Source organism: Perissodus microlepis, chromosome 23, assembly GCF_051167445.1.
Source record: "Perissodus microlepis isolate ML-2025 ecotype Zambia chromosome 23, ASM5116744v1, whole genome shotgun sequence".
NCBI lineage: Eukaryota > Metazoa > Chordata > Actinopteri > Cichliformes > Cichlidae > Perissodus > Perissodus microlepis.
In genome coordinates, this window is record NC_140482.1 from 18,852,837 (window position 1) to 18,880,836 (window position 28,000).

Genomic DNA, 28,000 nt, shown 5'->3' on the forward strand with positions numbered 1-28,000 from the left:
AAGCGTATAGTATAGCTTTTATTTTGGAAAAAGCCATTTCTCTGTAATAAACTCTTTTCCAAAGATGAGTGATTCCTCAATCAGATACAGGGCTCGCAAAATCGCTAGCCCGATTTTTCCAGTCGGGCTACCAAAATCTATCTCTGCCCTGCCCGTCGGCCTATCGTAGGAAGGAAAAATATATGTCAATGCTTTTGCATTCTTTCGGAAATGTAGCTGGGTAATTATGTCATTGGCATCGGTGAGCCACTGTCAACATGTGACATATTGAAATCCCGTTTGAATTTGCGCTTGTTTTTTGCTTTCACTTTGCAATCGCGCGAACTGTGTATAGAGAGCGACAGCACTGATTGGTGAGTGATGATAATTTGCGCACCAATTCCTCTGACATCGTCTTATCAATCGTTAGCTTACTATGCAAACATGACAAGTGAAATCTCCCGCAGCAAGCTTAAACATGTGAGAGGTTGATCGCGCAGAGAATCGCTGAGCGTTATGTGAGTGCGTGTGTAAAAGCAGCAGGATATATATTTTAGTTCTGCTGAGCCAAATAAGACAGGTCAGGGTGAAGAAGTGACAGCCAAAGAAAAGCTTACCACAAAACGGAAAAGTTATGACAAATCAGACTATAAGGCAAAAAGAAAGTGCAGCTTTATGGTTTCATGGACAAAAGAATTTCTGTGGCTGCAATATGACGAGCTAAATAACCAGGGCTGCACATAAGTGGTCCGCAGGTGCGCATTCGCTGTCAAAATAAAAAACGGGCACAAGATAAGAAGTTGCAACGCGTGTTTGCGTACATAAGATTTTCAGGAGGAGGACAGACATTTGTTTAGAACTCTTAAAGATGTCAAAGAAGCTCCTTTAAGCAATTACTGTGATGTTCCTCCACCTCCAAAGAAATGTCAGAAGGAGTCCGAACCACAAAAGAAGCACGTATTCTCGGAAAAGTAGTTGCAGGAGGTGAGCTGGCTTCAAACAAATGATGAACGCACAGAGACGTGGTGCGGAATGTGCCGTGAAAATTTAATAAATGACAAATTAAAAAGGCATGAACATTTTTTTGTATCGAAAAAATTTCGAACCGTGACACCAAAGTATCGAACCGAACCGTGAATTTTGTGTATCGTTGCACCCCTAATATATGTGTGTATATATGTATACGTATACATACAGGGAGTGCAGAATTATTAGGCAAATGAGTATTTTGTCCACTTCATCCTCTTCATGCATGTTGTCTTACTCCAAGCTGTATAGGCTCGAAAGCCTACTACCAATTAAGCATATTAGGTGATGTGCATCTCTGTAATGAGAAGGGGTGTGGTCTAATGACATCAACACCCTATATCAGGTGTGCATAATTATTAGGCAACTTCCTTTCCTTTGGCAAAATGGGTCAAAAGAAGGACTTGACAGGCTCAGAAAAGTCAAAAATAGTGAGATATCTTGCAGAGGGATGCAGCAGTCTCAAAATTGCAAAGCTTCTGAAGCGTGATCATCGAACAATCAAGCGTTTCATTCAAAATAGTCAACAGGGTCGCAAGAAGCGTGTGGAAAAACCAAGGCGCAAAATAACTGCCCATGAACTGAGAAAAGTCAAGCGTGCAGCTTGCCACCAGTTTGGCCATATTTCAGAGCTGCAACATCACTGGAGTGCCCAAAAGCACAAGGTGTGCAATACTCAGACATGGCCAAGGTAAGAAAGGCTGAAAGACGACCACCACTGAACAAGACACACAAGCTGAAACGTCAAGACTGGGCCAAGAAATATCGCAAGACTGATTTTTCTAAGGTTTTATGGACTGATGAAACGAGAGTGAGTCTTGATGGGCCAGATGGATGGGCCCGTGGCTGGATTGGTAAAGGGCAGAGAGCTCCAGTCCGACTCAGACGCCAGCAAGGTGGAGGTGGAGTACTGGTTTGGGCTGGTATCATCAAAGATGAGCTTGTGGGGCCTTTTCGGGTTGAGGATGGAGTCAAGCTCAACTCCCAGTCCTACTGCCAGTTTCTGGAAGACACCTTCAAGCAGTGGTACAGGAAGAAGTCTGCATCCTTCAAGAAAAACATGATTTTCATGCAGGACAATGCTCCATCACACGCGTCCAAGTACTCCACAGCGTGGCTGGCAAGAAAGGGTATAAAAGAAAAAAAAAACTAATGACATGGCCACCTTGTTCACCTGATCTGAACCCCATTGAGAACCTGTGGTCCATCATCAAATGTGAGATTTACAAGGAGGGAAAACAGTACACCTCTCTGAACAGTGTCTGGGAGGCTGTGGTTGCTGCTGCACGCAATGTTGATGGTGAACAGATTAAAACACTGACAGAAGCCATGGATGGCAGGCTTTTGAGTGTCCTTGCAAAGAAAGGTGGCTATATTGGTCGCTGATTTGTTTTTGTTTTGTTTGTGAATGTGGAGATGTTATATTGGTGTCACTGGTAAAAATAAATAATTGAAATGGGTATATATTTGTTTTTTGTTAAGTTGCCTAATAATTATGCACAGTAATAGTCACCTGCACACACAGATATAACCTAAAATAGCTAAAACTAAAAACAAACTAAAAACTACTTCCAAAAACATTCAGCTTTGATATTAATGAGTTTTTTGGGTTCATTGAGAACATGGTTGTTGTTCAATAATAAAATTATTCTTCAAAAATACAACTTGCCTAATAATTCTGCACTCCCTGTATATATAAAAATTCTGCTTTTCTAATTAAGTTTTAGCCAAAGACTAAAAAAAAAAAAAAGTTGTATTGTTATGATAAATCACGAGTGTCTGTGTGTTACATAAAAGTTTTGCCTTCAAATAATCCAGTAATCCATTACAAATGTCATTCTGTAAGCTCTTTAATTGAAATACTTCACCCTAAAAAATTTTTTTTAAAATTTACTTTTACAAAACTAATAAGATGCCAAATTACAGTCATTTACCTCCATTCCTAAAGAAAATAATTTTCTCAGAGGTTGAATGTTGTGCTTCACTAATTTCTCACACTGTGCCAGGTAAACTTTAGTAATATAACATGACTTCAGTTTGTTATTTGCCTGATATACAGAAATATTTTAGTTATAGGCAAATATGGCAGAATTTAAAAAAGAAAAAGGAAAAAAAAGTATTTGTATTTATGATAGGTTTACAATGGTTGTGTGGAAGAACAGAGCAGCAGCTGCTCAAATATGCAGAACCACCACAGCACAGTCAAAGCCACTTATATCACATTTTTTCTACCATTCTGCTGCTCTGTTTGGAGTCCAGCAGGTTGTCTTGACCACATCTACGTCCCTAAACATGCAGAGTTGCTGCCATATGAGTGGCTGATTAGGCATTTCTTTTAATGAGCAGCACACCAGCTGTAGCCAGTGAAGATCATCCTTGTGGTGTGATCATCCTCATGTACCAGTCAGCATGGCCTTAGTCTCTGAAGTGACTTTGAGTTTATCCTTAGTTTTACAGACACAAAAGGTGGATTTTCATTGCTTTATTAAACATAATTTATGTTTTCCCTTCTAAATCAAGCATTCAAGCACAAAACAAATTAATGCCTTCAGACAAAACCAAAGACCAAGTGGAAGATCGTCTCACATTTCCCATAACACAGAATAAATCTAATTCAATCACTATGTTGATTCTTTGTGTTTAAAATTAATAAAAATGAGTAACACGTCTGTGGGCTGAAACCCACTCGGGTGGCCACAATTCTGGTTACATTTGGTAACAGAATAACTAAAAAAAAAAAGATATTTATAAAAGATTAAAAACTAACTGTACTGTGCATGTGGTGGACCACCACAAAAAAAAAAAAAAAAAAAGAAAAAAGAGAAATGATCATCGGACTCTGTGACAGTTTCTGTGCAACAAGTGAAACATGCAGTCTTAAATCAAAGGAAACTTGACTGCACAACAGCGTTAACCGTGTGTATTTGACTCAGTGGGTAGGTGTGACGTGTGCATCTCAGTGATTTGTGATTAGCTTTTGAAATCTTAAATTCAATGATACAATAAAATCTGCAAAGCTGTTAAACACTGAAGTGGATTAAAAGCACCTTTGCCCCGCGGCTGGTATTTTTTGCTACTCTAAGTGAATTTCACCTGATATTAGCTAAAAATGATTAGTTTAAAATCTTTAGTTTGATTCAGTCTCAGATGTCCAAGGCCCACGGCTTGAAAGACCCTGGTTTGCTGGCTGGAACCTGGAAACAAAAAGAATAGGAATTAATGTGTAAAGTTTTGGTGTTCAAAACAGTTCTGCACACCATCTAACAGCATTCCCACAGGTATGAGCTTCCTGCCATCACTCACGGTGGCCTCTCTCATTAATATGAGCAGAATGTGCTTAAAATTTATGTGACAGCTGAACTCCTCGACCTTTCCTGTCTGTAAGCATAAATTTACAGTTACAGGACCTGAAGTTTACAAACTGTCCTGTTTAGGCGAACTCCAGATTGTGTAGCTGACATGTATAGTTACCTTCTGAGTGAATGGGGAGGCAGAGGCTAAGCAGGCCCTCTCTGGTGTTGCAGGGGAGTTTAGAGAAAAGGGTCCCTTCAAACCAGAATCGGAGCGAGCAGCAGCCACGGCGTCTTTGATGGCGAAGAACACCGAACTGCCCAAGAAGAGGGTGGGTTCTCCAATACCCTGCACAGGAGACGAACATCAGCAACGCAACACACCAAGTACGATAGAAAACTAAAAGACTGAGGTGTTTGGAAGTAATCTTCCTCCTTGTGTCTGACCTTTGAAGAGTAGATGGCGTAGGGGTTGTCAGAGTCGGGCAGCAGGTAGACGTTAAACTGGAGTGGCACGTCGCAGACCGCCGGGATCTTGTACTGAGACGGTCCTCGAGTGTACAGCAGCCCGAAGGGAGAAAACTTCAGCTCCTCCAGAGTGTAGAGACCCAAACCCTGCATGAACGCTCCCTCAATCTGAGAGAAGGGAAGAAATCAAGGAGAGACGTTAATTACTACTCTCTGCTAAAAGTTGTTTTTTACTTAACTAAATTCAGCTGTTCAGGTTTTAAAAACACTGGGTGAAATGGGTGCAGCCACTTACTGAACCGTGGAAACGGGCTTGAGTATACATATCAATTGGGGGGGTTTGAACAGTTCTAACAAACCTGAAGGTCAGCTCAGGTAACTTTTGGCTCTGGACCTCTGGTTCCCCCTTTTTAAATGATTAATATTGCCAAGGTTTGGTTGCAGACAGCCCTCCATGAACCTGGTTCTGCCAGAGTTTTCTCCCTGTTAAAAAGCTTTTCTTTTCCATTTACACCAAGTGCTTACCCATAGTGGGTTGTTTGATTGCTGAGGGTTTCAATGCATTATTGTAGGGTCTTTATCTTACAATATAAAGCACCTTGAGGGGATTGCTGTTCTGATTTGGCACTATATAATAATTTGAACTGAATTACTTATTTGGTGTGACCACCTTTATTCTTCAGCACAGTCTGAACTCTTAGCTTTGTCATGTCTTTAATAGGAGTGGGTTTTAATAATCGATTCATCGATTCTGGCTTGGATAACATGATATCAATTCATTAAAATCCTGAATCAATTTTTTTATATAAATGTATTTTGCCCAAAATTCCAGAATCTCAGGTGAAACGTCACAAAATTTTGACAACCACCAAACATTTAAAACAGTAAATGAGAGCAGGTACACGGCTTCTGCACAAAGACGTAAACACAAAGTGCGACCCGCGGATCAGAGTCAGTGAGATGTCGCTTTTCTCACCCGACGGCACGGACACGGTCAGGGCTGAAAGCCAACAGCTCGCTGATTCTGATGTTTCGGCGGGTCCGCGCTGTGTGTTTACGCCCTTTTTGCGCTGATTCTAAAGCTGTTAGTTTTATCTCTCTCCAAACAATACTGACCAAACCAACAGCAAAAGAAGATCCAAACTCAGCTTCACATAAACATCGTCATGGACTCCCTCTTACTTTTGCTGTTTTGCTTCCACCACAATAAAAAAAAAAACAAAAAAAAAAAAAACACACACACACACACACACACACACACACACACACACACACACACACACACACACTTCATGCAAAAATTTTAACTTTTTAAAATTATGCAAAATGCAAAACGCTTAGCCGTGTCTCTAATAAAACCTCTGTAACTTCAGAGGTAATGTTCATATGCTGATTAATGGTCTTCTTTCGTTTTTGATGTACTGCAGAATATTTTTATAAAATCCCAGGCCAGGAAAATCACCTTCATGTTTTTCTGTGTTTTATCTTCAGCTACTTTGACACAAAGGCATCTGCTGTGATGCTCACACCTTTGATAAAGTCTGGAAAGTGTCAGCTTCCTTTTTATAGATACAAAAATATGTAAATGTACTGATCTGAATTATAATATTTCTGACTGTCTGAGGCAAAATTTCCCAGATTTAAATCAAATCAAATTGAATCGAATCGTGGATCGAATCGATTCTAGAAATCAGTGACGATACCCAGCCCTAGTCTTTAAGTAGTCTTCAGGAATAGTTCTGCAGGCTTCTTGAAGGACATTCAAAACTCTTCTTCGGATGTTTCTGCCTTTTGTTCTGTTCTCTGTCAACATGATCCCACACTGCTTCAATAATGTTGAGGTCCGGGCTCTGGGGAGGCCGATCCATGACTGATAGTGTTCCACTGTGTGTTTTTCTATGCAGGTATGATTTTACTGCACTGGCAGACCTTCAGAAAGCCCAGAGAACTATTTCTCAAGAACACAAAGTCTGGCTCCAGTCTTTTACACTGTACATGCTGTTTACATTGTGTTGGTTAATGACACTGAAACTGCCGCCAGGCAGTCATGCAAAGATGTAAGATGGCCGTAGGTCTGACCTGGCCCATGTCCACAGATGGGTTCACACTTTTGCCGATATCCACTACAATGTCAGTCCTCAACGTCTGCAAGAAGCACAAACATGAAAAGAAAACCAAAAAAGGATTCCTTTATTTTCTGGAAATATTCCTTCTGTTTGCAGCAAGTGGCATTCAGAGTCGAGACCGTTCAGACAGACCCTGTATTCTCCGGTGAGGCAATCCAGCTCCACCTCGGAGCAGCTCACTCCGTAGGTGTAGTAAGCATAAGGCTGGCCCTCCATCTTGTCCCAGTCGACGTAAAGGTCAGGACCTCTGAGGACAAACAGAAAGATACAGTCACTTACTGCTACTTCAGCCATTATGGGTGTGGGGGGAGATTTCTATCATACTTGTAAAATCCAGTCGCTGACAAACTGATCTTCTCCATAAATGCTTTATTGGCCTGCGTTCAAAGAAAAGTTATGTTATTTAAATGCTCCAAATCTAACAACATCATTCAAGGATTTTCGTACCCAGCTCTCCCAGGTTCCTTTGGGGTTCTTCTTTCTGATTGGCTCCAGTCGCTGGTACAGAATCTGGCAGGCATCTTTGACCGCCATGCCGTTAGCATCGGTACCAAAGGACGCAGCAGATGGGCAGGTGTTGGGAACGGTGTTGGTGCTGGTTTCACTGATGTAGATCTTTGAGGGCGGGATGTGAAGCTCCCGGCTCGCAATCTAACAAACAGAAAAAGCCAGACCCCGAAAGGCATAAATCTGGTGTTTTTCTGCTTTTTTGTAATAATACTGAAGCACAAATCTGGCCAAAGACAGACCAACAAAACAAAAACAGCAGGGACACAAACTTTACAGTATTTTTAATGTTCATCCTCTTAACGTCAATATCTGCAAATGTCTCAAAACTACAACCAAAAAACCCCCCCCAAAAAACCAAAAATAGTTTACTGAACATTTCTGATACATAAGCTAATAATTAACACCTCTTGGCTATGGAGGGGGAAAAAAAAAAAAAAAAAAAAAAAAATCCCTGCTCATTGCAGCCACAGATGTCCTGTGGTGAGACCTGGCCGGTGAAATTTGCACCTCAAACAGTGCAACTCTCGGGAACTATTTTCAGTGGCGGATAAATTAAAATTGGTGCCCTTTTTGCATTTGTGGCAAAACGATGGTGGAAGCGAGCATAACGGGAGGTAAACCTTTGTAAGCAGGTAAAAATAAAAATCGTGTCTACTGCTTCACCAGTGTGCTGCCTTCACGTGTTTTCAGTGCTACAGTTATCTCACGCAGATTATCCAAATATAATGGTGTTTAACATTAAACTGGAAGGCTCTAATGTAATATGCAGCAATACAGTTAAGCTGTTGTTTTTTTAATCCACCCAACAATTGTCTTCTTATCTTTTAAATAGCATTAAAATAAACGCATTTATTGTGTGATTCTTTAAGTCTTTTTATGCTTATTTCTTGATTTTGATGCACAAAATGATTTTAATATTTAACTATTTTTAACATATTCCTAATTTATACATCCCGACGTGCTATTTTTTTCACCATGTACTCCATTTATACATTCTAAATTTGACAATTGTATATTTACATTGTACATTTATATAGCTCAACATGTGTTTCTTATTATATTTATAAGATTTTTACATGCATACATTAACACTAATTAATTTAAGTTAACCTTTTGGAGTGTATTTTTTTTTTTTCCAGTTGTTATATAAACATTTTTTGTTGTTTCCAGTGAGGTGCTTCACACAGTACCTGCTGCATTTTCGTGTGGACTCCCTGACCCATCTCCGTCCCACCGTGACTCACCAGAACCGAACCGTCTTTGTAGATGTGGACCAAAGCTGCAGCCTGCCACAAACAAAACTGAACTAAACAGAAGCAAGCAGCTACTGAGCTGACTGCATGCAACCTGCAGTTGCGCAGCCACAGCAGTAACAACTACAAAGAAAAAACACAAAGACCCTGAAACAGGCTCTTGTCTTTACCCACAGGACTTGAGCAGAATTGGCTCTTTGGCTTCTGTAAGCTGTTAAAATCTAAGATATATTCTTGCAGCGTGTCATTCAGCAAGACTTCATGGAGTCATTGTGACATCACAGGGTGTCATGCAGTGTTGTACAGCTCTCTCCATGCCCTTTTGCATGATCTATTACTAGATATGGCTTCTTTTTGTATGGCGTCAACAATGAAGGCAAAATTTTTGCTGACTTTCACATCAGCAAAAACTTGTGAACATGAGCACAAAACTCTGGAAACAGTTTACATACTCCAAGCCTGCGGGGACAGAATAAGATCACAGACCTGATTAAGGAAGCCATCTGAAAAGGCGATGCCGTATTTGATGGGGATGATGGAAATCCCCCTCTTCTTCCAGCGGTTCTGCTCGTTAAACTGCTCGATGGCGCCACGGCGGTCACTGTAGTCAGACCGGCGCTTGCACCCTTCCCAGCAGCGCAGCAAGTTCTCGGGGTTGAACTCAAACTTGTAGTGGGTGGTCGAAGGGCCCCTGTACATGTTCATCTCCCGAATCTGATGAAGGATTTTAAACATTTAATTAGATGCTGTTTTGTAAACCCGGTCGAGCTTGTGGCAGGAGAGGATGGAGCGGAACCTTGTCGGCGGGGCATCCCAACACCATGGCAACGTCGTTGATCATGTTCTCCACGATCAGCAGGCCCTGAGGCACCCCAAAGCCCCTGAAGGCAGTGTTTGATGGCAGGTTGGTCTTGCATGCGGTGCCGCGACCTCGCAGATTGGGGATGTTGTACGCGGTGTCCACGTGGAGGACCATCTTCTCAGCAACCTGCAAACACCACAAAATCCACTCTTACGTTCTTTGGCGTTTCACTTACATTTATCTCCAGTAGCCTTTCCTTTTTCCACTTACCAATGGAGACTCATCTGCAGTGTTGCCACTGTTGGCAAAGAACTGGAAATCTGCAGCAACAATCTTCCCATCATTCATGAAACCCACCTGAAACAAACGGCAGTCAACTCTCAGGATGATGACGAACACAAGTCAACAACGCCTTTAAAACGAAAAAGTTTAAAGATCTTTTGGTCACAACCTTTCAAAACTGAAGATGAAATCCTTTAAAGCCCACATTTGTAAACCACCAAGAAAGTAAGAAATGTAAGACAACTCTTTACAAAAAAATACTGGAGCTACCTCTCAACCTCCTAGTAGATACACCTATGGTATTGATTTAAAACTCCTACATCGCTTCTTTGAGTTACTGGAGTCACAAACTTAGGCATCCACGTTTCACGCCTGCTCGGTAGAGTGCAGACAATACCACATCAGCCTTTACAGCTGAGAGACAAACACAAACCTCTCTGCAGACTCTGCTGCACCTTGGTTCTGTCCTACATCACACTGTTTCTCACAATGTTTGAGTAATTAAACCGCTGGAAGGCTCCCCTCACACAAAACACTCAGAATCCTAACCAATAAATAACGATACCAACTATATTTGAAATTCAAAAGTAATTTTCTTAAAAAAATAAATAAATAAAATAAAATCAAAACAGTGGGCAACACCTAAAAAATTAGAAGGTATATCCTGTGCGCTTGGTTGTACCTTATATTTTCCCAGGGTAGGATGTCGGCCTCCTGTAATGAGCATGTCCTCGCCGCGCTCCAGGACACAGCGGACGGCACGATTGGTCCTTTAAACAGTTATAATAAAAGAAAACAAAATGTAAGAACTTTCCAGCTTCTTTTTCTTTATTAATGTCTATTCAGGCCTCAGTAACACAGGCTCAGAGAATGAAGGTAAGCGACCCTTAGCAACAGCCAGCTGCTAAGGAAATTGTTGTATTCCCCACTAGTTGGCCAGTGGCTACAGAGATGGTGCTGAAACAAAAACCTACTTGCAATTGCTTTGGTAACGTAGACCTTTTACTTTGAAAGTGAACGGCCTCTGTCAGATATTTGTGGCCTGGAGGTTACCGACCAGCCTGTGTGAAAGACTTGCTAATCCTTTGGACTCACTTCCAAGCAGCCACCGAGGTGATAGAAGCCAAAACGGAGGTTCTGGTGACCTTCCCTCCAAAGGCTCCGCCCACTCTTTTGACATGACAAGTGACTCTGTTGGATGAGATGTTCAACGTCTCGGCAACAGCATCCTGCACAGAGAGATCCAACCCACCTGCAGCTCTGACTTGTCTTTTATGTTCAACATGTCAACATGTGAGCACTGGTGAGCCATTACTCACTGAGTAACTCTCAGGTTCACTGACACACACCTGCTCCATTTACCTGAATCAAAGTTGGCCACTGAGTGGAGATGTAAACGTTGAACTCCATCTCCTCGCCGACGGGAACCACTAGCATGCTCTGCGTCTCCATGTAGAAATGCTCCTGGCCTCCAATTCGAATCTCCCCTGAGGAGAAAACATGCAGAGTTTAAAAAGAAAAAGCAGACGTTTCTTCCGGTGGTTCTCAAACAACTTTTACCTTCATAAACCTTGTCGACAGTTTTAAAGGCTTCAGTCACATCTCCCCTCTGAAGCAACCGTCGTGGTTCAAAGTAAGATGACTTCTCGACGGCTTCCTGTCACAAAAGGTGTGACGTTGAGAAGTTTACCCATCTGCACTTTTAGCATTTTCTCCAGTGAATTATCAAAAAAAACAGCAAAACACCCCGAGTATCAATGCTTGTGATGTAAAGGAACAGAAACAGTTTTACTACTCAAACTATAGTATTCCCCATGATGCAGATGCTCAAAGGGTAAAAAGTCAAACCTCGATGGTGAAAATGGGGTCGGGCAGGTCTTCGTAGCTGATCTTTACAGCTGCTGCTCCTCGTTTGGCGTGCGCCTTCGTGTCGGCGACCACCGCACATATCATCTGACCGATGCACGACACCTGCAGATATGGTGAGTGTCGTAATTTCCCCATTAGTGTTTAAATGTGAGTGAAGAGCAGCGGGTGTGCAGAAGGCTCTACCTCGCTCTCGGCAAGCAGCTCCTCATTATAGCCGCAAAATGTGCGGACTTTCTTCCCGGGAATGTCTTTGGTTGTGATGACGTCGACAACACCGGGAAGCTGTAGGGCTTCGCTCACATCCAGCCCTCTGTCACACAGCAGACATCAAAATATCAGCATGAAAACACCAGAAAGAGCCTCTTTTTCTAATGTAAATGCACCAAGCCTCGTTATTTAAAGATAATTAAATTCAAAAGCTCCTTAGTGCAGTTTGTCTATGTTGACTAGGGTGGGGCGATTGGATGAACATATAGTCCAAACGCTCATGCAAGTTAGTCGTGTTTGAGAAGTTTACCAGGGTGATTTATTTATTTGCCCATGAGTGAGTTTGCTAAGAATGATGGAGCTAATAGTAGCAGTTGACAGACCCCCCCCCCCAACAAAAAAAAAAAAAAAGCGTATTTTTTTTTAAAAGCACCCTCTCTCAACTGCGAGCCACTGCACCCTCTTCAGAGTGCGCCCAAATGCTTGTTGATGGAGCTGCAGAAGCTGGTGATAGCCAAGCATACTCAGCCGGATGGTGGACACGTACATACTCATGTAAGTTAGTCGTGTCTGAGTGCTTTGCTTGCACTATACGTCTGCACAAGCAGCACACCGCTTTGATTACATCCTTTTTCATCTGGTTTAAAGCCCAACCCAAAAAAAACAAACAAAAACACCACTTTTTTTTTTTTTTTTTTTTTTTTTTTAAAGTGCTGTCAACATTAACGTGCCATCATCACGAATTAACACGACTTGATGCGATTAACAATTAACCCAGCTGGAGCGCAGACTGACTCAAAATCACTGAAATGTCTCCGTCAACGCATTTCGGGAGTTTGTCGAAATTTCATTCTGCACTCCAGATGGGTTGAGAGCATTAAAATTTTTTAATCGTGACGACCGTGCTTATGTGACGACCGCGTTAAGGCTGATAGCGTTTGTGTTTATTTTCTTTTTTGGTTATTTTTTTTTTTGGGGGGGGGGGGTTAAGTAGTTTGTCCATGTTTGGACTTCTTCTGTGTTGTAAACACCCAAATCAGACCGTGCATGATTACATTGCTCCGCCCATCAAAAAGTCAGCGCATACGCGAACATATCGCCCACGATTGTTGGACTGACAATTGCCGGTTGGAAAATTTTTTACATATCGCCCAACCCTAATGTTGATTGCAAAAGTGAAACCAACAATAATGCGCCAAACACTGCAGTTCCTCTAGTGACCACTTGAGGCGGACTCCAAGCATGAGTCAGTCGCCATAGAGTCCCATGTTAAAATGTCTGACTTTACAGCAGAATTAAACATCTTTACAGCCAGATACAAAATATAACTTTACTCCTTCATAACTGCACAGGCATGATTTTCTTTAACATCTCTTGTCCAGTATATCCACCATCCCTCCTCTGCACATGTGCAAAGCATCATCTGGCCCCCTGATGCACTGACTTGTAATCTCAGTGACTCCCAATGAAAGTGTTAACATCGCCAGATCTGCTGCCTGTCTTTTTGTCAGCGACACCATCTGTCTTTGGAAACAAAGCATGAGCAGGACACGCACGCACGCCAAAACCTAGAGGTCATCGCTCAGCTATCGCCATCTGGTGGTCTTTGGATAGAATACAGGTTTTTAGATAGCTTCGCATTGCTGACGTGGAAGCCATGTTTTAAGGCTAACATTTTAAAGGTTAAGCAAATCTGTGTCCATCTGGCTGCATTGCTCTGCCTTTCCTGTCACTTCCTACAGCTGATCATGGTCTTCATGTTTCCTGTATGCATCCATTATTTTGCATTTCTATTGTTCGCGCAAATGTATGTCACTCCACAGCCCTGTGGAAGTCCTGCAAGACACAGCAGGAAACCTATTATGCAGTGCAAACAACAGAAGAATCTGCTTTTTAGTGCTGCCTGTGTGAAGGGACCATAATTACTTGTGATCGTGGACAATACACCTCCTGTGGCCATTAGAGGAACTGCAGTTTTTGGCTTTTCCTTGTTGGCGTTACCATTTGGTGCTTACGTGATCTTAGCGTGTGGTCGGGAGCTGGTGACCACCATGAGGAAGAGCTCGCCCTCTATCTTTGGGAGGTCATCGCAGTACACAGCCTCGCCTGTGGCCTGGCTGATGGCGGACCGATGCATCATAGGACGCCCCACTGCATCATGGTTACTCTGGTCCTTTGAGACAGGCTGATGAGGAAGAGGAAGTAGTCGGGTTTATGAAGAAAGCACATCTGTTTTTGAGTTAAACCATTCTGAAAGCCATTTTGTAACCTGGAACTCCTGCAGGCCAGGTTGGATCTCTCTGGGTAAAGGTTGTATCTTCTCAGGGACCTCGTCTGTAATCACATTCTGTAAAAACACATTTAAGTCAGTTGGATTTACCACATTACCCTGCACTATTTCTTTAAAGTAGATCTCTTTTTACCATTGCTTTGAGCTTGTGCAGGACCTCCAGGTAGAATTTGAAGAGCAGACTAAGAGTCAGAGACCTACGAAACTCCACCTTCCCTCCTGGAGCTGAAGGAGGGAGGGCCAGCTCTTCCAGAAGGATGTCGTAGGCTTGGCCGAGGGTCTCATCGTCCCACGGCCTGAAGGGAAGAAAAGCAAATCAGCACAAGGTGAGAAAGTAATGAAGTAAAGTAGAGAACGGAAATTGAGGGGAAAACAAAGAAACCTCCTGATGATGGCCTGGCAGGTTTTGGCCGCACTGACTGTGGTCGGGCCCATCCCTCCGTAGTAAATACTGACATCCTGAACCACTCTGGAGCTCTCTGAGAACATCACCCTCATCCCGGCTGTCACGGTGGCGAAGGAGGCCTCCTTCCTCGGTGCGTGGCGTAAAGCCTGAACAAACTCCCCCTGCAGGTGAGACGAGGTGCAGCACTAGTAATAGTTTTCTCTTTAGCACATAATCTATGACAGACGCTCACAGCCACACAGTAAAATATGTGTCACCACTGTGGAGGAGACGCATGTTCTTACAAATAAAGAATAAAGTTTGTGTACCTTTCTGGAAAAGGGGATGAAAACGGAGACGACAATCTCCTCCGGCTGCAGGATGACTTTCCCAAATCCCACGAAGAAGTCCTGATTCAGGGGAACCTCTCGTCTTCCTCCTGGTGAATTCATAGAGTTCAAGTTGCTTTTTGTTTATTCATCACTCATCTTTGATTTTTTTAAAATACACTTAGCATAAAAGTCCTGGCGACTCACCGCTGGAAATCACGCTGACTTTGCAGTTGCCGGCAGCCAAAATGGGGTTCAGGTCCGAGTTGGGGTACGCACTCACGATGTTTCCTCCCAGAGACTAAATGCAGACACATTAAACTTGTACTCAGAAACAAGAGAGGAGATTATAATCAGTTGCACGGCAGCTGCAGCCATTACAGATCGGCCCTGTAAAATGAGCAACGGGCTCCAAGTACCTTCTGGAATATGTGCAGAGCACTACAGCTCAGCAAAAAATGCTTATATGCAACAAAAGCAACACTTGCACCATCGCCTCACGGCAAGAAGGTCCTGCATTTGAATCTACAGTGGGGGTCTTTCTGCATGGAGTTTGCTTGTCCTTCCCAAGTCTGTGTGGGTTTCACTCCGACTCCCTCCCAGAGCCCCAAAAGCATGCATGGTGTTCGGTTAACTGGTGATTCTAAAGATGTCAATGTGAGCATGAATGGTCGTCTACGTGTTGGCCCTGTGACATTGAAAACAGATAGATGGGTACATACAGGCTTAAAAATCATTTAAAAATGGCTTCATTCTCATGCTTTAGTCAAGCTCAACTGGATGAACTCCAACAGGCTTCTGCACACAAGCCTTCATCAGGGAGTTTCATATTTCACAAAAACAATGAGCCTTTTCTGCTCGCCCTCGGCTGAAATGCAACATGTGGTGAGAGGAACGCACCAGCACTGATGCACAGTGTCCACAAAGCAGCAGTCCACGTTATTCAAACTTAAGTCTACGTTCCATAAGCAAGAAACCACAGTACAAGTTACAAATAATATGAATACATCTCAAAGAACAAGATGTATTAAATGTTCAAATAAATATGAGCAAATATCAGCTGATATATCAGCTGATGATCCTGCATCAGGATGATGTTAAAACAAAATCCTATGAATCTTTTAATTCTTGCTCTTTGTAATTAAAATTAAATGGGACTCTTTCACAGCGGCTGGTTAGTGCTACAGCAAGGGTTAATTTAAGCGATGGAAACAGGATGTGGAGGAGGGGGAAAAATAAATCTAGAAATGAAGTAAAACACGAATAATAACAATCAATGGCACATGTGCGATTTCTCCTTACAGCGACGTTTCGGATCTGCACACTTCCCAGGTTCCCCAGCTGCCGGTTCAGTGCTCTGAACACCTCCGTCTTCTCCTCCAGGAACTGAGGAACCAGCTTCTCCAAGACCGAGTGAAGCTCAGACAAACTGCAGCCCGCTCCCACCCACACGCCTGCAGAGAGGAAGCACATTAACCAACCTTATCTTTCCTTTAAATACCTCTTACACACCCTAAAATAAACTCATTGCCTGTGCATGAACACCAACAGAGGGTTGGAGCCTCAGCTGAAGGTGTAGGTTACCCACCCTGTGGCGTCTGAGAGACCTCGAACAGCTCCTTCACTCTGGTTGGAGAGATGATCAGCGGATGTAGGATGCCTTTGAACTTCATGTCTGGACCTTCAGCACAAAGCAAATGGAGCGCGTTAAAACGTTACACTTTATAAAAGCAGGAGTCTAACCAATAATTGATCTAGTTTAGAAACCTGAATTTGATCAAACAATGACAAAGAAAAATCTTTTCTCCATTTCCACTCTTTAAATCATGTTAGAAACACCTCAGAGGGTGTTTTCTGCTGACCTATGTTGGTGTTGCCCATGACCAGGGGAGCTTTGGGATGTTTGGCCTTGAGCTGGATCAGCTCCTCCAGAGAAACCGGAGACACCCAGGTGACCCTCTCCCCATGAAAGGTGAGTGTTTGCGGGCTTGTTGTATCTGCCATCAGCTGTAGTGAAAAGGGACATTACTGTAGCATCAATAGTTTAACTGGAGCTTTAGATACTCCTGCACCAAACCAGGATGTAAGTGTGAATTTTAAAGACCTTCCTCTTGTTGCCTTTGATGACTTACAATCAGCTCTGGAGGGAAGATCAGCTCCTGTGTTGGATCCAATGGCAGAAGATCCAGTTTGTCAAAGAGCTGAGGCTTTTCCTGCAGACGAGAAAACAGGAAAAAAAATAAACCCGGATTAACCCCCGTGTGCCCGCATGCACTCCTGACAACCTCAGCATGCTCCCGAAGAGACTGTGGTGGCTCAGGAACAATCTGTTCCAACTTCTGCAATCAGGCAGACGGTTCCGCACCATCCAGGCAAGGACAAAGACTCAAGAGGAGCTTCTATCCCCAAGCCATGCGGGTCCTAAACCAGAACATACAGCATTTTTACTTCATGTATATAATGTTCTCTCCCTTTTTGCACAGCGTGTCGTGATACATTTCACTGCATGCTTTGTCACATGTATAACTATGCATGTGACAAAGAATCTTGAATCTCCTCTGAAACCTAGGTAAGGCCATCACTGAACTCCTGAATTGTCTGTGGCTCCATGTGGCAGTGTTTGAGGCACTGACTCATTAAGTCTCTGAGGTTCTCACGTGGCTTTTGGTCTGAGGAACGTGAAGGCCAATCAGTGCTTCGTCCAGGAGCTGCCTACACACTCTGGCCACACAAAGCTGGGCTTTGTCCTGTACTCTGATGAATCAGGGTCCCCTCAGCATAAAGATGGACACTGATGTCCTTGAAGTTTAACTGACTGTTACGCTGTTGATCAGGTGTTCAAGAGCAGTGCATAAAAAGAACAGCAACACCAAATATAAACTAATGGCTTGATTGAGCAGTTAAAGGTCAGAAGAATGTGCTTCATTAAAAGCAGCATCAGTAAAATGAGAGGAAAACAAGAGAAACCCCCCCAAAAAAAACAAAACAAAAAAGCTCGGGTTCACCTGCTCAGGTTCATCACCATTTTTCTCTCCATTGAGGCAGCAGTTTGCAGCACCATTGGCTTGGCAGCAGTTGGCTTCCTGTTGGCATCAACGTATCAATTTGTTTATACTCATGTTCTCACATTTCTCTCTCTATAAATGAGAAAAAAAATTGCCTAAAATTAGAGTGTACCTGACAGAAGGTCCTGCAGCCTTCCACAATGGGTCGATATCCGGTACACCGACACAGATTACCTGAAGAAACGCCACAGTGAGTTCATTTTACTTCGATGATAAATGTCATCAAAACATATCAAAGTTTTCCCCAACAAGAAGCCGTGAATTATAAAAAGACGTGCGACTCCAGCTACTCTTCGCAACCTGGCTTTGTTCACTACCTGCAGATCACACATGAGGGTAGGAACATACATCAACCACAAGGCAGGCTCTCGTGCCATTTTCCACCCTCTCTCATATTACTGTATAAAACATTTTCCCTAACTGTGATGTCCAAGTGAGGTCTGACACAGATTTTCACCACAAGTTTTTAAGAGTAACTAGTTTGCTGTCCAGGCATGAAGCCGAAATGCCACGTTCACGGAGAGGAGAGGGCCTCAAGAACACCTGCAGATGCAACTCAAGACTTAAGCCTTTAAGGCCCACCAGAGCTTGTGATAGTTCTCTCTGACATTTACTCCAGCATAGGAAGTGTTCTGAACAGCTGATCGGATTGGCAAAGCGTGTTTCTGGAATATTATGTTTTTGTTGCTGCAAGTGCTTTTTATGCAATTTTTTGCAAAGCCATATATGGAAGGAAATCATGACCTAGCGCAAGCTGAATGCATAAGATGCAATTCCTCCGGTTTTATGCAAAAAAATTATTCCGCTAGCTTATGGGGTTGCAATTCTACCGGGACTGAAAATAGTTATGCAAAACGGAGCGTGCCCGCTTCGACCGGCCTTTAGTTAATCATCTTCAAATGTTTTTAAAAATAAATAAGCTTTACACAAAAAGTATTTGTGTTTGGTGGATTATACCCATGGAAAACTTGCCAGATCTTCTCCGTCAATCAGCTTGTTCTGCACTTGACTCTTGTTGGGTGTCATTTATTGGACTGGATGATTTAAGCCTGAAGAAACCAGAAAAACAAACCAACTGAGGCCCCACATGGGGCATGTGGATGACCCATACACAGGGATAGCAGCCTGGCACCCCCTCCTCATGCTGATCACACACCAATGTGGGATGGCGTCCCATTCTCCAACCAGCATTTGTCAAAAGTCAGCTAGTGTGACCGAGTTAGTTATAAATAAACTTGACCTGCCAGCCAACACGCCTTACCTGACTCCTACAGTCTGGATATTTCTGTACTGCAAATCTTTTTTTTATTCATCTCAATAAATATTCCCATAATTGATACTGGATTTCTGATTTTCATTAACTACAAGCTATAATCTCCAAAATTCAAAAGAGCCCTCAAGAAAAAAGTAGAATATCTGAATGCTTTTAAGTCAGAGTGGTTACTCTCCTAGTTTATCATTTACTTTATTTACTTCTCAAAAGAAAAAAAGTACTGTGTGTTCAGCTGACTGGAGAGACTAGGTGTACCATTTTACTGACAGGAAGGGCAAAAGTTGGGCAACACAACTATTCACCGTTTCATGTGACAAACTATGACAGCAGAAAAACAAACAACTCAAATGAGAGTGAACACACCAGCCAGAGCCTGGGTGATGTCATCCATGGTGGGCTGCGGTTTGTTCCTCAGCAGAGCGTACGTGGACATCACCATCCCCGGAGTGCAGAAGCCACACTGGGAGCCGTGAGCCTTGGCTACTCGCTCCTGGAAGGACATCATAACCACAAACCTAACAGTTTATCTTGTGTTTGTAGTTGTTTTTCCCCCCCACTTGGTTTACAGTTTGTTTGCATGTAAATAAAGTTGGCCATTAAAATGTAATCACAGAATTAGCCAACCAACTCATCAGGAGGAATGATTTAGAATAAAAGGGAACTTTCCAAATAAACGTAGATGACATAAATAACATGGGTGTCCCTGGAACTGACCTGCACCGGGTGGATCCTGGTCTTGGTGCTGCCAATGCCCTCCACTGTGGTGACCGCAGCTCCATGGAGCTGACAGAGCGGCAGCAGGCAGGCGTTGGCTGAGTAATGGCTGATGGTACAAGTAAAGGTGACTTAAGGCAAGTATTAGCAGATTAAGCAGCAATACCACTAAAACAACACTACATGCACCTGTACTGTTTTCTAAAGCTTCTTCTCTACAACTATCTCCACAAAGAAGAGACCTGCACAGAGCACCCGAACCCACATCTTCAGGACGAGCCAAATGTTACTGTCAACATCCCAACTGTGCATCCACAGGGAGGGTTTCATCTGTTACAGTGCACACAGCTACCGTTAGACCTACTAGCAGTAAGTACAGCACCTTTTATTTTAAAGTGATGCAACGTGGACCAGTATTACCAGTGTTTCCACTCTGCCTGCTACTGTCTCAGCACCATCTGCACTAATCACTGGAAAATATATTATAGTTTGTGATACTAAGCATAAACATAGCTGAGCCAAGCTCCAGCTAAACTAACTTTTGGATCCAAAACCGGAGCCAGAGTTTGTGGAAGGATTCTTTGACAGCTAGGACATCATGTTGTGAAACAATACAAGCAGGGTGAAACGTTCAAGAATATAACCCCAAACTAATCCAGAGATCCTACTGGATGCAGGAACGGCCCTCGTGCGTGCCACGAAGGGAATTTTTCAGCCACAGTGAAGATAATGTGCGCATGCAAGTAATGTGAGTAAAATACCAAAATGATATTCACCATGTCTGTTTTTTTTTGTTTTTTTGTTTTTTAAGATCTGGTGTGGTGCAACTCCAGGCCTCAAAGGCCGCTGTCCTGCAGGTTTTAGACGCGTCCTTGATCAAATGGCTAAATTACCTCCTCAACATGTCTCGAAGTTTTCCAGAAGCTGGTAATGAACTAATCATTTGATTCAGGTGTGTTGACTCAGGGTGATACCTAAAACCTATAGGACACTGACCCTTGAGGCCTGGAACTCCCCACCACTGCTTTAGACCGTGTAATAAGGCTGATTGTGGCAAAAAAAAAAAAAAAATCCCCTAAACAAGACAGCTTTAAACTGTTTGGTTTTGTCCTTCATTTTTAAAATCTCTGTTCAACATTGTTCCAGATTCCTCTCAGTGTGTGTCCCATTATCTCCTCCTCAGCTACAGGAAGGTGAATGAGTCAAACAGACTGTATTGTTTCATTGTCAGGGAGGGAAGTGACAATTGGCCAACACAGAAGTTCAGTGTGGTCATCCATACCAGGCTTACTCATTACAAGCCAACACTTACACTCTCTCCTGTTTTCTGCAAATCTAATTTCACTTAAAGAGGCTGAGAGACCAACCAAAAAATTGATTTTTCCAGTCCTAAGGCTGAAGTTGTGCCCAAGTGAAACATACACTGACAGCAGTAGATGTTCAACTGCACTGGCATCTTTTAGCTGCTCAGATATTAATCATAAACAGTGTGAAGTTGGTTGACAGCACAGAACTCACACTTTTTTTCCCCTCTATCATATATTTATGGACTCTTCTACAGTGGCATGATTCATAGTTCATGTATTTGATACTGGCTCATCAAGGAGTCCTTCAGTTCATCCTCTGAAACAAGCCATTTAAGCCCCTGTCTCTATGCGACCCTAAAAGGTCTAAAAGCACTGAAAGCCAATGTGCAGATTAAAAAGTAGGAAAAAACTTGAGTATTTAGAGCAGTCTGAATCTTAAAGTTCATCTTAAACTTTGATATTTGCATTAAATATGCACAGACAGCCACAAAATGACCAAAAATGGGGGACAAACCCCCCCCCCCAAAAAAACCCCCCACCCCAGCAGTACCAGGTGGTGTGACGTCATAAAGGATACATGATGGATTTCGTTGCAGGTTGGTAGTGCGACACCATAACTGTGCACGCTCCGCAGCTGCCTCCGCCGCAGCCGTACTTGGTTCCAGTTAATTTCACTGAAGTCAACAGTCAAGGATAAAGACAAGTCCACCGAATGCTTACAACTAAGGTATTTGGCTAGGGCTGTCAGCGTTAACACGTTAATGCGGTCATCACGATTAACGCAATTAAAATTTTTTAAACACACTCGACCCATCTGGAGCGTAGAACGGACAAACTGCCTGAAATGCGTTTACAGAGACATTTCAGGGATTTTGAGTCAGTCTGCGCTCCAGATGGGTTAATTGTTAATCGCGTTAGTTGTGATGACAGCATTAACGCGTTAATGCCGAGTAACCCTTACACCTCCCAATCTGCATTAACGCGGATTAACGCGGATTAGCCCGTTTTAACGCGGCTGACAGCACCAGTATTAACATTTAAACAGCGAAGGTGAACTGAAAACTGGTCTGAAGGATACTCTTCTGCCTGAGGAAGGGCAACAGCATCGTCTCCGGGTCGGCATGGTTCTCCGTCACCTGTTTTAACAGGACCAAAGAAAATTAGTTCTTCTAACATCTGCATTTATTTTGCTTCTACAGTGTTGGGCAAAAGTCTTGAGCCAGCTCTCATTTCTTTATACTTTGTCACCAAGCAGCCAGACTATCCTGTAATACTTTAAAGCACTCTTGATCAATATTTCTCCTGGCTCTCTAAAGGTCTTTCAAAGCTTTTCTTTGGACACTGACCGCTTTTTCACTCATTTTTCGACCTACTCCCAGTATGTTCTTTTGGTTGTTAAGCCACTTAACACCAGCCTACAAGTCATTCAAGCATTTAAAAAACAAAAACCCCACCAGAACCAAGACAATATGGCACCAGGAGAACACACCGAATCGTTTCTAAAATCTCCACTGGTAAAACTCCATAATCTGTGTGATTTGAATATTTTATTAACCATGTTCAAAGTCACATGTGGATCACTGCCTGCTAATCTAAGTGATAGTTAAGAGATAGAAAACTCCATTTGTGTCGGACGAGAGGAGACAAAGGGCAGTTGTTACAGTGAATCTGATCAGAACCAAGCAACAAGTGATGGCATGTAATCTGCACATCTGCCTGTGGAAGACGTGACAAGGTACCTCAAGCACTAAACAGATTGTGTGTTGAATGTACAGCACGTTTCTTCTGCTGCCTACAGCTTAGATGACGGTCAGTTTAATGTTAGAGTAGAGCTGGGCGATATAAGATTTTTTCATATCACGATATGTTTTTTTTCATTTCAGGCGATAACGATATATATCACGATATAAGCCAAATAACTATATATGTAAGATTTAAATGTGCTGTTGCTCACAAGTAAAATGTGAAATAATCAGCAGCTTGTTTTGATTTAAATATTTATTTCCCATAATAAGTTCAACAGGGCAGATGTACTTAAAATGAGGCTTCAGTTTAGGCAAAATTCAATTCAATTTTATTTATATAGCGCCAAATCACAACAAAAGTCGCCTCAAGGCGCTTCATAGATACAGAGAAAAACCCAACAATCATATGACCCCCTATGAGCAAGCACTTTGGCGACAGTGGGAAGGAAAAACTCCCTTTTAACAGGAAGAAACCTCCGGCAGAACCAGGCTCAGGGAGGGGCGGCCATCTGCTGCGACCGGTTGGGGTGAGAGAAGGAGTAAAAATAAAGGCAAATATTACAAACCACACAAAAGGTAGCCGCTAAAGCATTTAAGTTTCAAAATAGAACAAACAAAACAGACTACTAAATTGTCTGTTCCACTTAGAAACAAAACATTAATTCTAAAAATTAATTTGAGTTTATTTTACAGAAGAAGAGACAAAATTGACTAACTTATATAATATTGCTTTGGAAGCGCTGTCTGAGAGAAATGTTTATGTCCAGGGAGTTGGTAACGAGGATCCAGTACCTTAATTAGCTGCTTGAATCCTTCATTTTCGACCGTGTTTATTGGTATCATGTCTTTAGCAAGACAGTAAGCTATGGCATTCATTATGTTGCTATGTCTCTTAGCTTTTTTGTCATATGGTAAGATGCTGGAGAAAGCCGACTCAATTGACTGTTGCTGCTTCACAGGGATTCCCCTGGTTGTTTTCGATGACGAATTAGCGCTTTCAGTCAGAGATTGAGCGTGCTTTAGTGGGTGGCACTGCTTCAGGTGATAAAAAAGGTTTGTTGCATTTCCAGACTTTGTGGGAACATGCTTTCGGGACAATTTACAGTGCGCGTTACTCTGTTTTTTGTCAGACTTCAAATAGCCGAAATACCTCCACACTACGGAACTTCTCTGGCCTTTCCTTTCGACAATCTCTCCGGCATTGGGACCGTCATCTGTGTTCTCTTCGGTAACCTTCGGTCACGCTCTTGGTTGATTTTTCTCTAGTCAGCACACTCATTTCCTCCATTACCCGGCCGGCACGGCGGCTGGCTGCTTCCCAAACAAATACACATGTGCGGCTTGGCACTTGAGCTGTACGTAACAAGTTACATGACGTGACGCTGCGGGTGTGATTGGTTCGGCTCTGCGCTACTTAATTTGTATTGGCTATTCATTTTTTTATAAGAGAGGAAGAGAGAGAGATGAGGTCTGTCGCAATAGTTTCATTTTTCTATCGAGAAAAAGTTATTTCGCAATACATATCGTTATCGTTCTATCGCCCAGCTCTATGTTAGAGTTTTATCTCTAAGAAGAACAATAATATATAAGACAGGTGTAACATGGATGGATGCAATCAGGGGCAACAGTAACTCTGAACTGCACCGATGACACTTTACTGTGAAACTGAACATTCAACAAGTTTACATTTGACATTTAAAAATTAACGTGCATTTTTATGATTAAATAAAATTAATCACCAAGCTCGACTTGTTAAAAGTAGAATTAAAATCTAGTTATAGGCTAAACATTTAAGCTAACTTAGATATTTCTACAATTATCACTCTGAAGATTGCTTTCGTTTTTGAGCTATAAGGGGTCAGCATGATGTATTTTACTGTCACATGACTTCTTGCATTAAAAGCATTATAATGTTGCCATCATTAGTGAAAAACTATTCAGATTATTCACTTTATTGTTAGTATACAAGCACAAGGAAATCCGCACTACTAATTTATGGGCAACCCAACAGCAGCTCAGAGAAGTTATAGTTTTGTAATTTCTAATTAGTTTTTGTTTTTTTTTTGTTTCTTTTTGAGTGTTTAAAAAAAAAGAAAAAGAATTTCATTTCATTTGTCCAACGTCTACTGTGAGGGTGAGTGGGGTCAGAGGTGATGCTACGTGAACACTGAATGAAGCGTTTCAGGTGATGGCAGGCAGCTGGGTGCCAACAATGCAGTCATCTTCTTTTACTACCTGCTGCAGAGCCCTTTGTTCAGGTGCAATACCACACTGGTGGTTACAATAGAAGTCGGAGAGGTATTGACCTGTTACGACCTGCTCAGGAGGTGAATAGATTCAGGGACTTCTTTATCTTACAGGCGGTTTACAGAGACCTCGTCAGATCCTCAAGGATTTCCAAGCTTGTTACCTGCTCGACCTCAGCACCACTGATGAAGATGGCGTCCTGTCCACTTTTCTTGGACGTCCTGTAATCCACCATCAGAGTAAAGGTTGTTGGTAGAGCACCATGCCTTCTAATGTTGGATCTCCACTCTGCAGGCCACCTCGTTACTTGCCAGTCGACCTACGACCGATGTTGGATGGGTGGATGTTGGGCACACGTGTCTAAATAAGAAGTGTGAACTGGACTCGACACAACCTTGAAGAGCACCTGTGCTTTGGTTGCACATCCTTCCAGCTTGAGGTATGTTAGGGCATTTTCAAACCTGTAGCTTGTTTACTCTGGTCCTAATCAGGTGATGGGTTTGTAAACTTGTAGCTTTTGGTTAATTTTTTCTCTGTGTGAAAACAAAAGTGACCTCCAAGCGAACCAAATTGCGTCACTACAAACCACGTGAGAACACGGAGTCAGCTCATTGGCCGGATGGTTTTGGGGCAGGAGCAACGAAAGTGAGAACAGGATGAAGGCGCTGTGAGAAAACTGAGGATTTACGTTCCTTTCACAGCTGGTTGCTAGCCCGTATAGACCTTTGCACATCTAAAGCACCTCCATGCATTGAGAATACAACGCATATGGGACGTTTTTAGCTCACATGTGTAATGTACACCTAACGATTACTGTGTTCACACCTGCATAAATACACTGCAAGAGGAGGAAAAACGACTTGACACCGCACGTGTGAAAGCATCCTGAGCCATAAAGTCCTGAACGGTGTGGTACACAAAGAAACTGTCGCTCAGCGTGAGTCAGCCAGGTGTTTTCTCTTTGATTTGCAGAACTTGGCCTGCTTTCAGTTTTTTAATGCCCATTTTGTTTCTCTATTACAACAACCGTAAGAATATGCGCAGTCCTGTGTGTGCTTGCACTTATTCTGCAAATTTACCTTACCTTTTCAGAACCAATATAGATGACAGCTTTCTAAGAATGTCTTCTTCTTCCTGCATTTTTGTTCACTTCGCAACATGTGTGAAGGTCATTACAACTCCAACTTGCAAACGTTTTACTCAGCACTGCTGCTTTTACTTTAACTCACCTGTGCTTGTCTAAAAATGATATTAAGAGTTTTGCTAACAGCAGCGCGAGGTAAAAAGTCACCTCGGAAATTGCTAACTGTGCAGATTTTATCTGTCAGAAAACAAAACGGTCGCTATGATAACATTAACTCTAAACCTACCTTTTTCCCGTTGATAAAGAAGCACAGAGCGTCTCCTTGCTTTCCTGCAGACATCTTTCAAGTGCGTAACTAAAGGCCGTGACGACGACTTCTATAAGGAGGCAGCTCAGTACCCCTCAGCGCTTCCGTCTGCCGACACTTTCAAAATAAGATGCTTTATTCTGGTTTCTTTGTGTAGCAACTCTCTCTTGGTACTCTTCAAAGTGACGTGAAACCCAATTAATTAAACTTAATACGAATGAACTAAACTCAAATTAATTTGCATGTAATTACTTATGTTTACAATAGGACATAATAATTTTTTAGAAATAAAATTTCATTGTTTTGAGCTTTCTGGGTGTATTGGTGAATTGCATAAACAGTTGTGAAATTTTATTTTATTTTTTTCCTTTCTGGAAAACAAAAAAACATTAAAACAGAATAACTCAATGCTTTAAAATGAAATAAGACTTGACTTCTATTCCCAAAAAGTGGTGTTTTTATGACCCATCGAGTTTCAACTTGCAGGACTGACTTGTAACTCCCGAAGTATTCCTTAATTGTTAAGTTTCTTATTTATTTATTTATTTTTTACTATGAGCACCTTTTAAACACTTTCTCTTGCACATCCAGAGATGAAACACATGAATGAAATCTGATGGAAAGTAAACAAGGCTGTAAATCAATAATTTTCTTAGGGTTGCCTTGGACTCTGGTCATAAAATGAGACAGCAAAAAACTGTATCAGAATTGGGCATGAGTCCAACACCAAACTAATAAAACAATCTGATACACATATAGCAGATTTACAAAAAAAAAAGAAAATCTTTATACCCATACAGCAATGACTGACAGTGGCAAATAAACATCAGGTGATTCGTGACCTATCCTTGGCCCTTACATTTATTTCTGTTTTTGTTAATCATTTATAGATTGGTCTTTTTGCACAGTCATTGCTGTTAATACATTGTCATCGTTTCTCAGGAGGAGCAGATAAGAGAGGGAAAAACCTAGTGTTAGGTAAAGAGCCACAAGAGGGCGCTAGAGGTAAGGAAAACATTTAGAGAAAAGCTGCAGAGGAAAATCAAACATGGACAAGCGGAAAGAAGAAGGTGAGTAATGATTGTACAGACATGTTTCTTTCCTGTGCCACATTGCTTCATTTATGTCTTAAAAGTGCCTCTGAAATGATGATTTGGGTTTCAGGTGGGCTTATGGGCTTCTTTCAAAACTCAGTTTTTGTTTTATTCCCCTCTCATTTCTTTTCATGAACCAGAAACAGCAAGACCCCAAGTCTGGTGCACCAAGCTGCATTTGTTCAACCCAAACGTCAGTCTGTATACAAATGCTTCCCTGGGTAAAGTCCAGACTTTCGTATAACAGTTTCAGCTCTGACTCTTCCCAGATAACTGGCTAGAAAAGTTGAATTAAAATCAACTTTATGGCAGCAGACAGAGCAACAGTCCAGGAAGAAAAGATCTCCA

The 28,000-nt window shown here is 42.2% G+C and overlaps 1 protein-coding gene across 1 annotated transcript; it reads right to left on the reverse strand.

The window, feature by feature from the left end:
* Positions 1 to 3,472: 3,472 nt before the first annotated feature.
* On the reverse strand, positions 3,473 to 26,660 carry aox6 (aldehyde oxidase 6). Its single transcript, XM_084922625.1, has 34 exons — positions 26,538 to 26,660; positions 22,254 to 22,311; positions 21,753 to 21,849; positions 19,869 to 19,977; positions 19,518 to 19,644; positions 17,994 to 18,055; positions 17,822 to 17,899; positions 16,949 to 17,029; positions 16,679 to 16,823; positions 16,405 to 16,497; positions 16,119 to 16,270; positions 15,024 to 15,117; positions 14,817 to 14,926; positions 14,485 to 14,669; positions 14,236 to 14,398; positions 14,082 to 14,159; positions 13,828 to 13,997; positions 11,789 to 11,915; positions 11,585 to 11,707; positions 11,297 to 11,393; positions 11,099 to 11,223; positions 10,832 to 10,965; positions 10,419 to 10,506; positions 9,725 to 9,811; positions 9,449 to 9,640; positions 9,139 to 9,366; positions 8,590 to 8,685; positions 7,337 to 7,540; positions 7,214 to 7,266; positions 7,022 to 7,136; positions 6,843 to 6,908; positions 4,743 to 4,931; positions 4,477 to 4,644; positions 3,473 to 4,199 (listed from the first exon to the last, which is right to left on the reverse strand). The coding sequence occupies exons 1-34, from the start codon at positions 26,589 to 26,591 to the stop codon at positions 4,149 to 4,151; spliced, it is 3,999 nt and encodes a 1,332-aa protein (XP_084778751.1). The 5' UTR covers positions 26,592 to 26,660; the 3' UTR covers positions 3,473 to 4,148.
* Positions 26,661 to 28,000: the final 1,340 nt, after the last annotated feature.

Coding starts and splice junctions, on each gene's coding strand:
- aox6 (XM_084922625.1), bottom strand. CDS start 26,591: ATGTCTGCAGGAAAGCAAGGAGACGCTCTGTGCTTCTTTATCAACGGG. Junction 16,824..16,948: donor TCTTCCCTCCAGAGCTGATT/GTAAGTCATCAA, acceptor TTTTCACTACAG/CTGATGGCAGATACAACAAG. Junction 14,670..14,816: donor TCATCCCCTTTTCCAGAAAG/GTACACAAACTT, acceptor TCTCACCTGCAG/GGGGAGTTTGTTCAGGCTTT.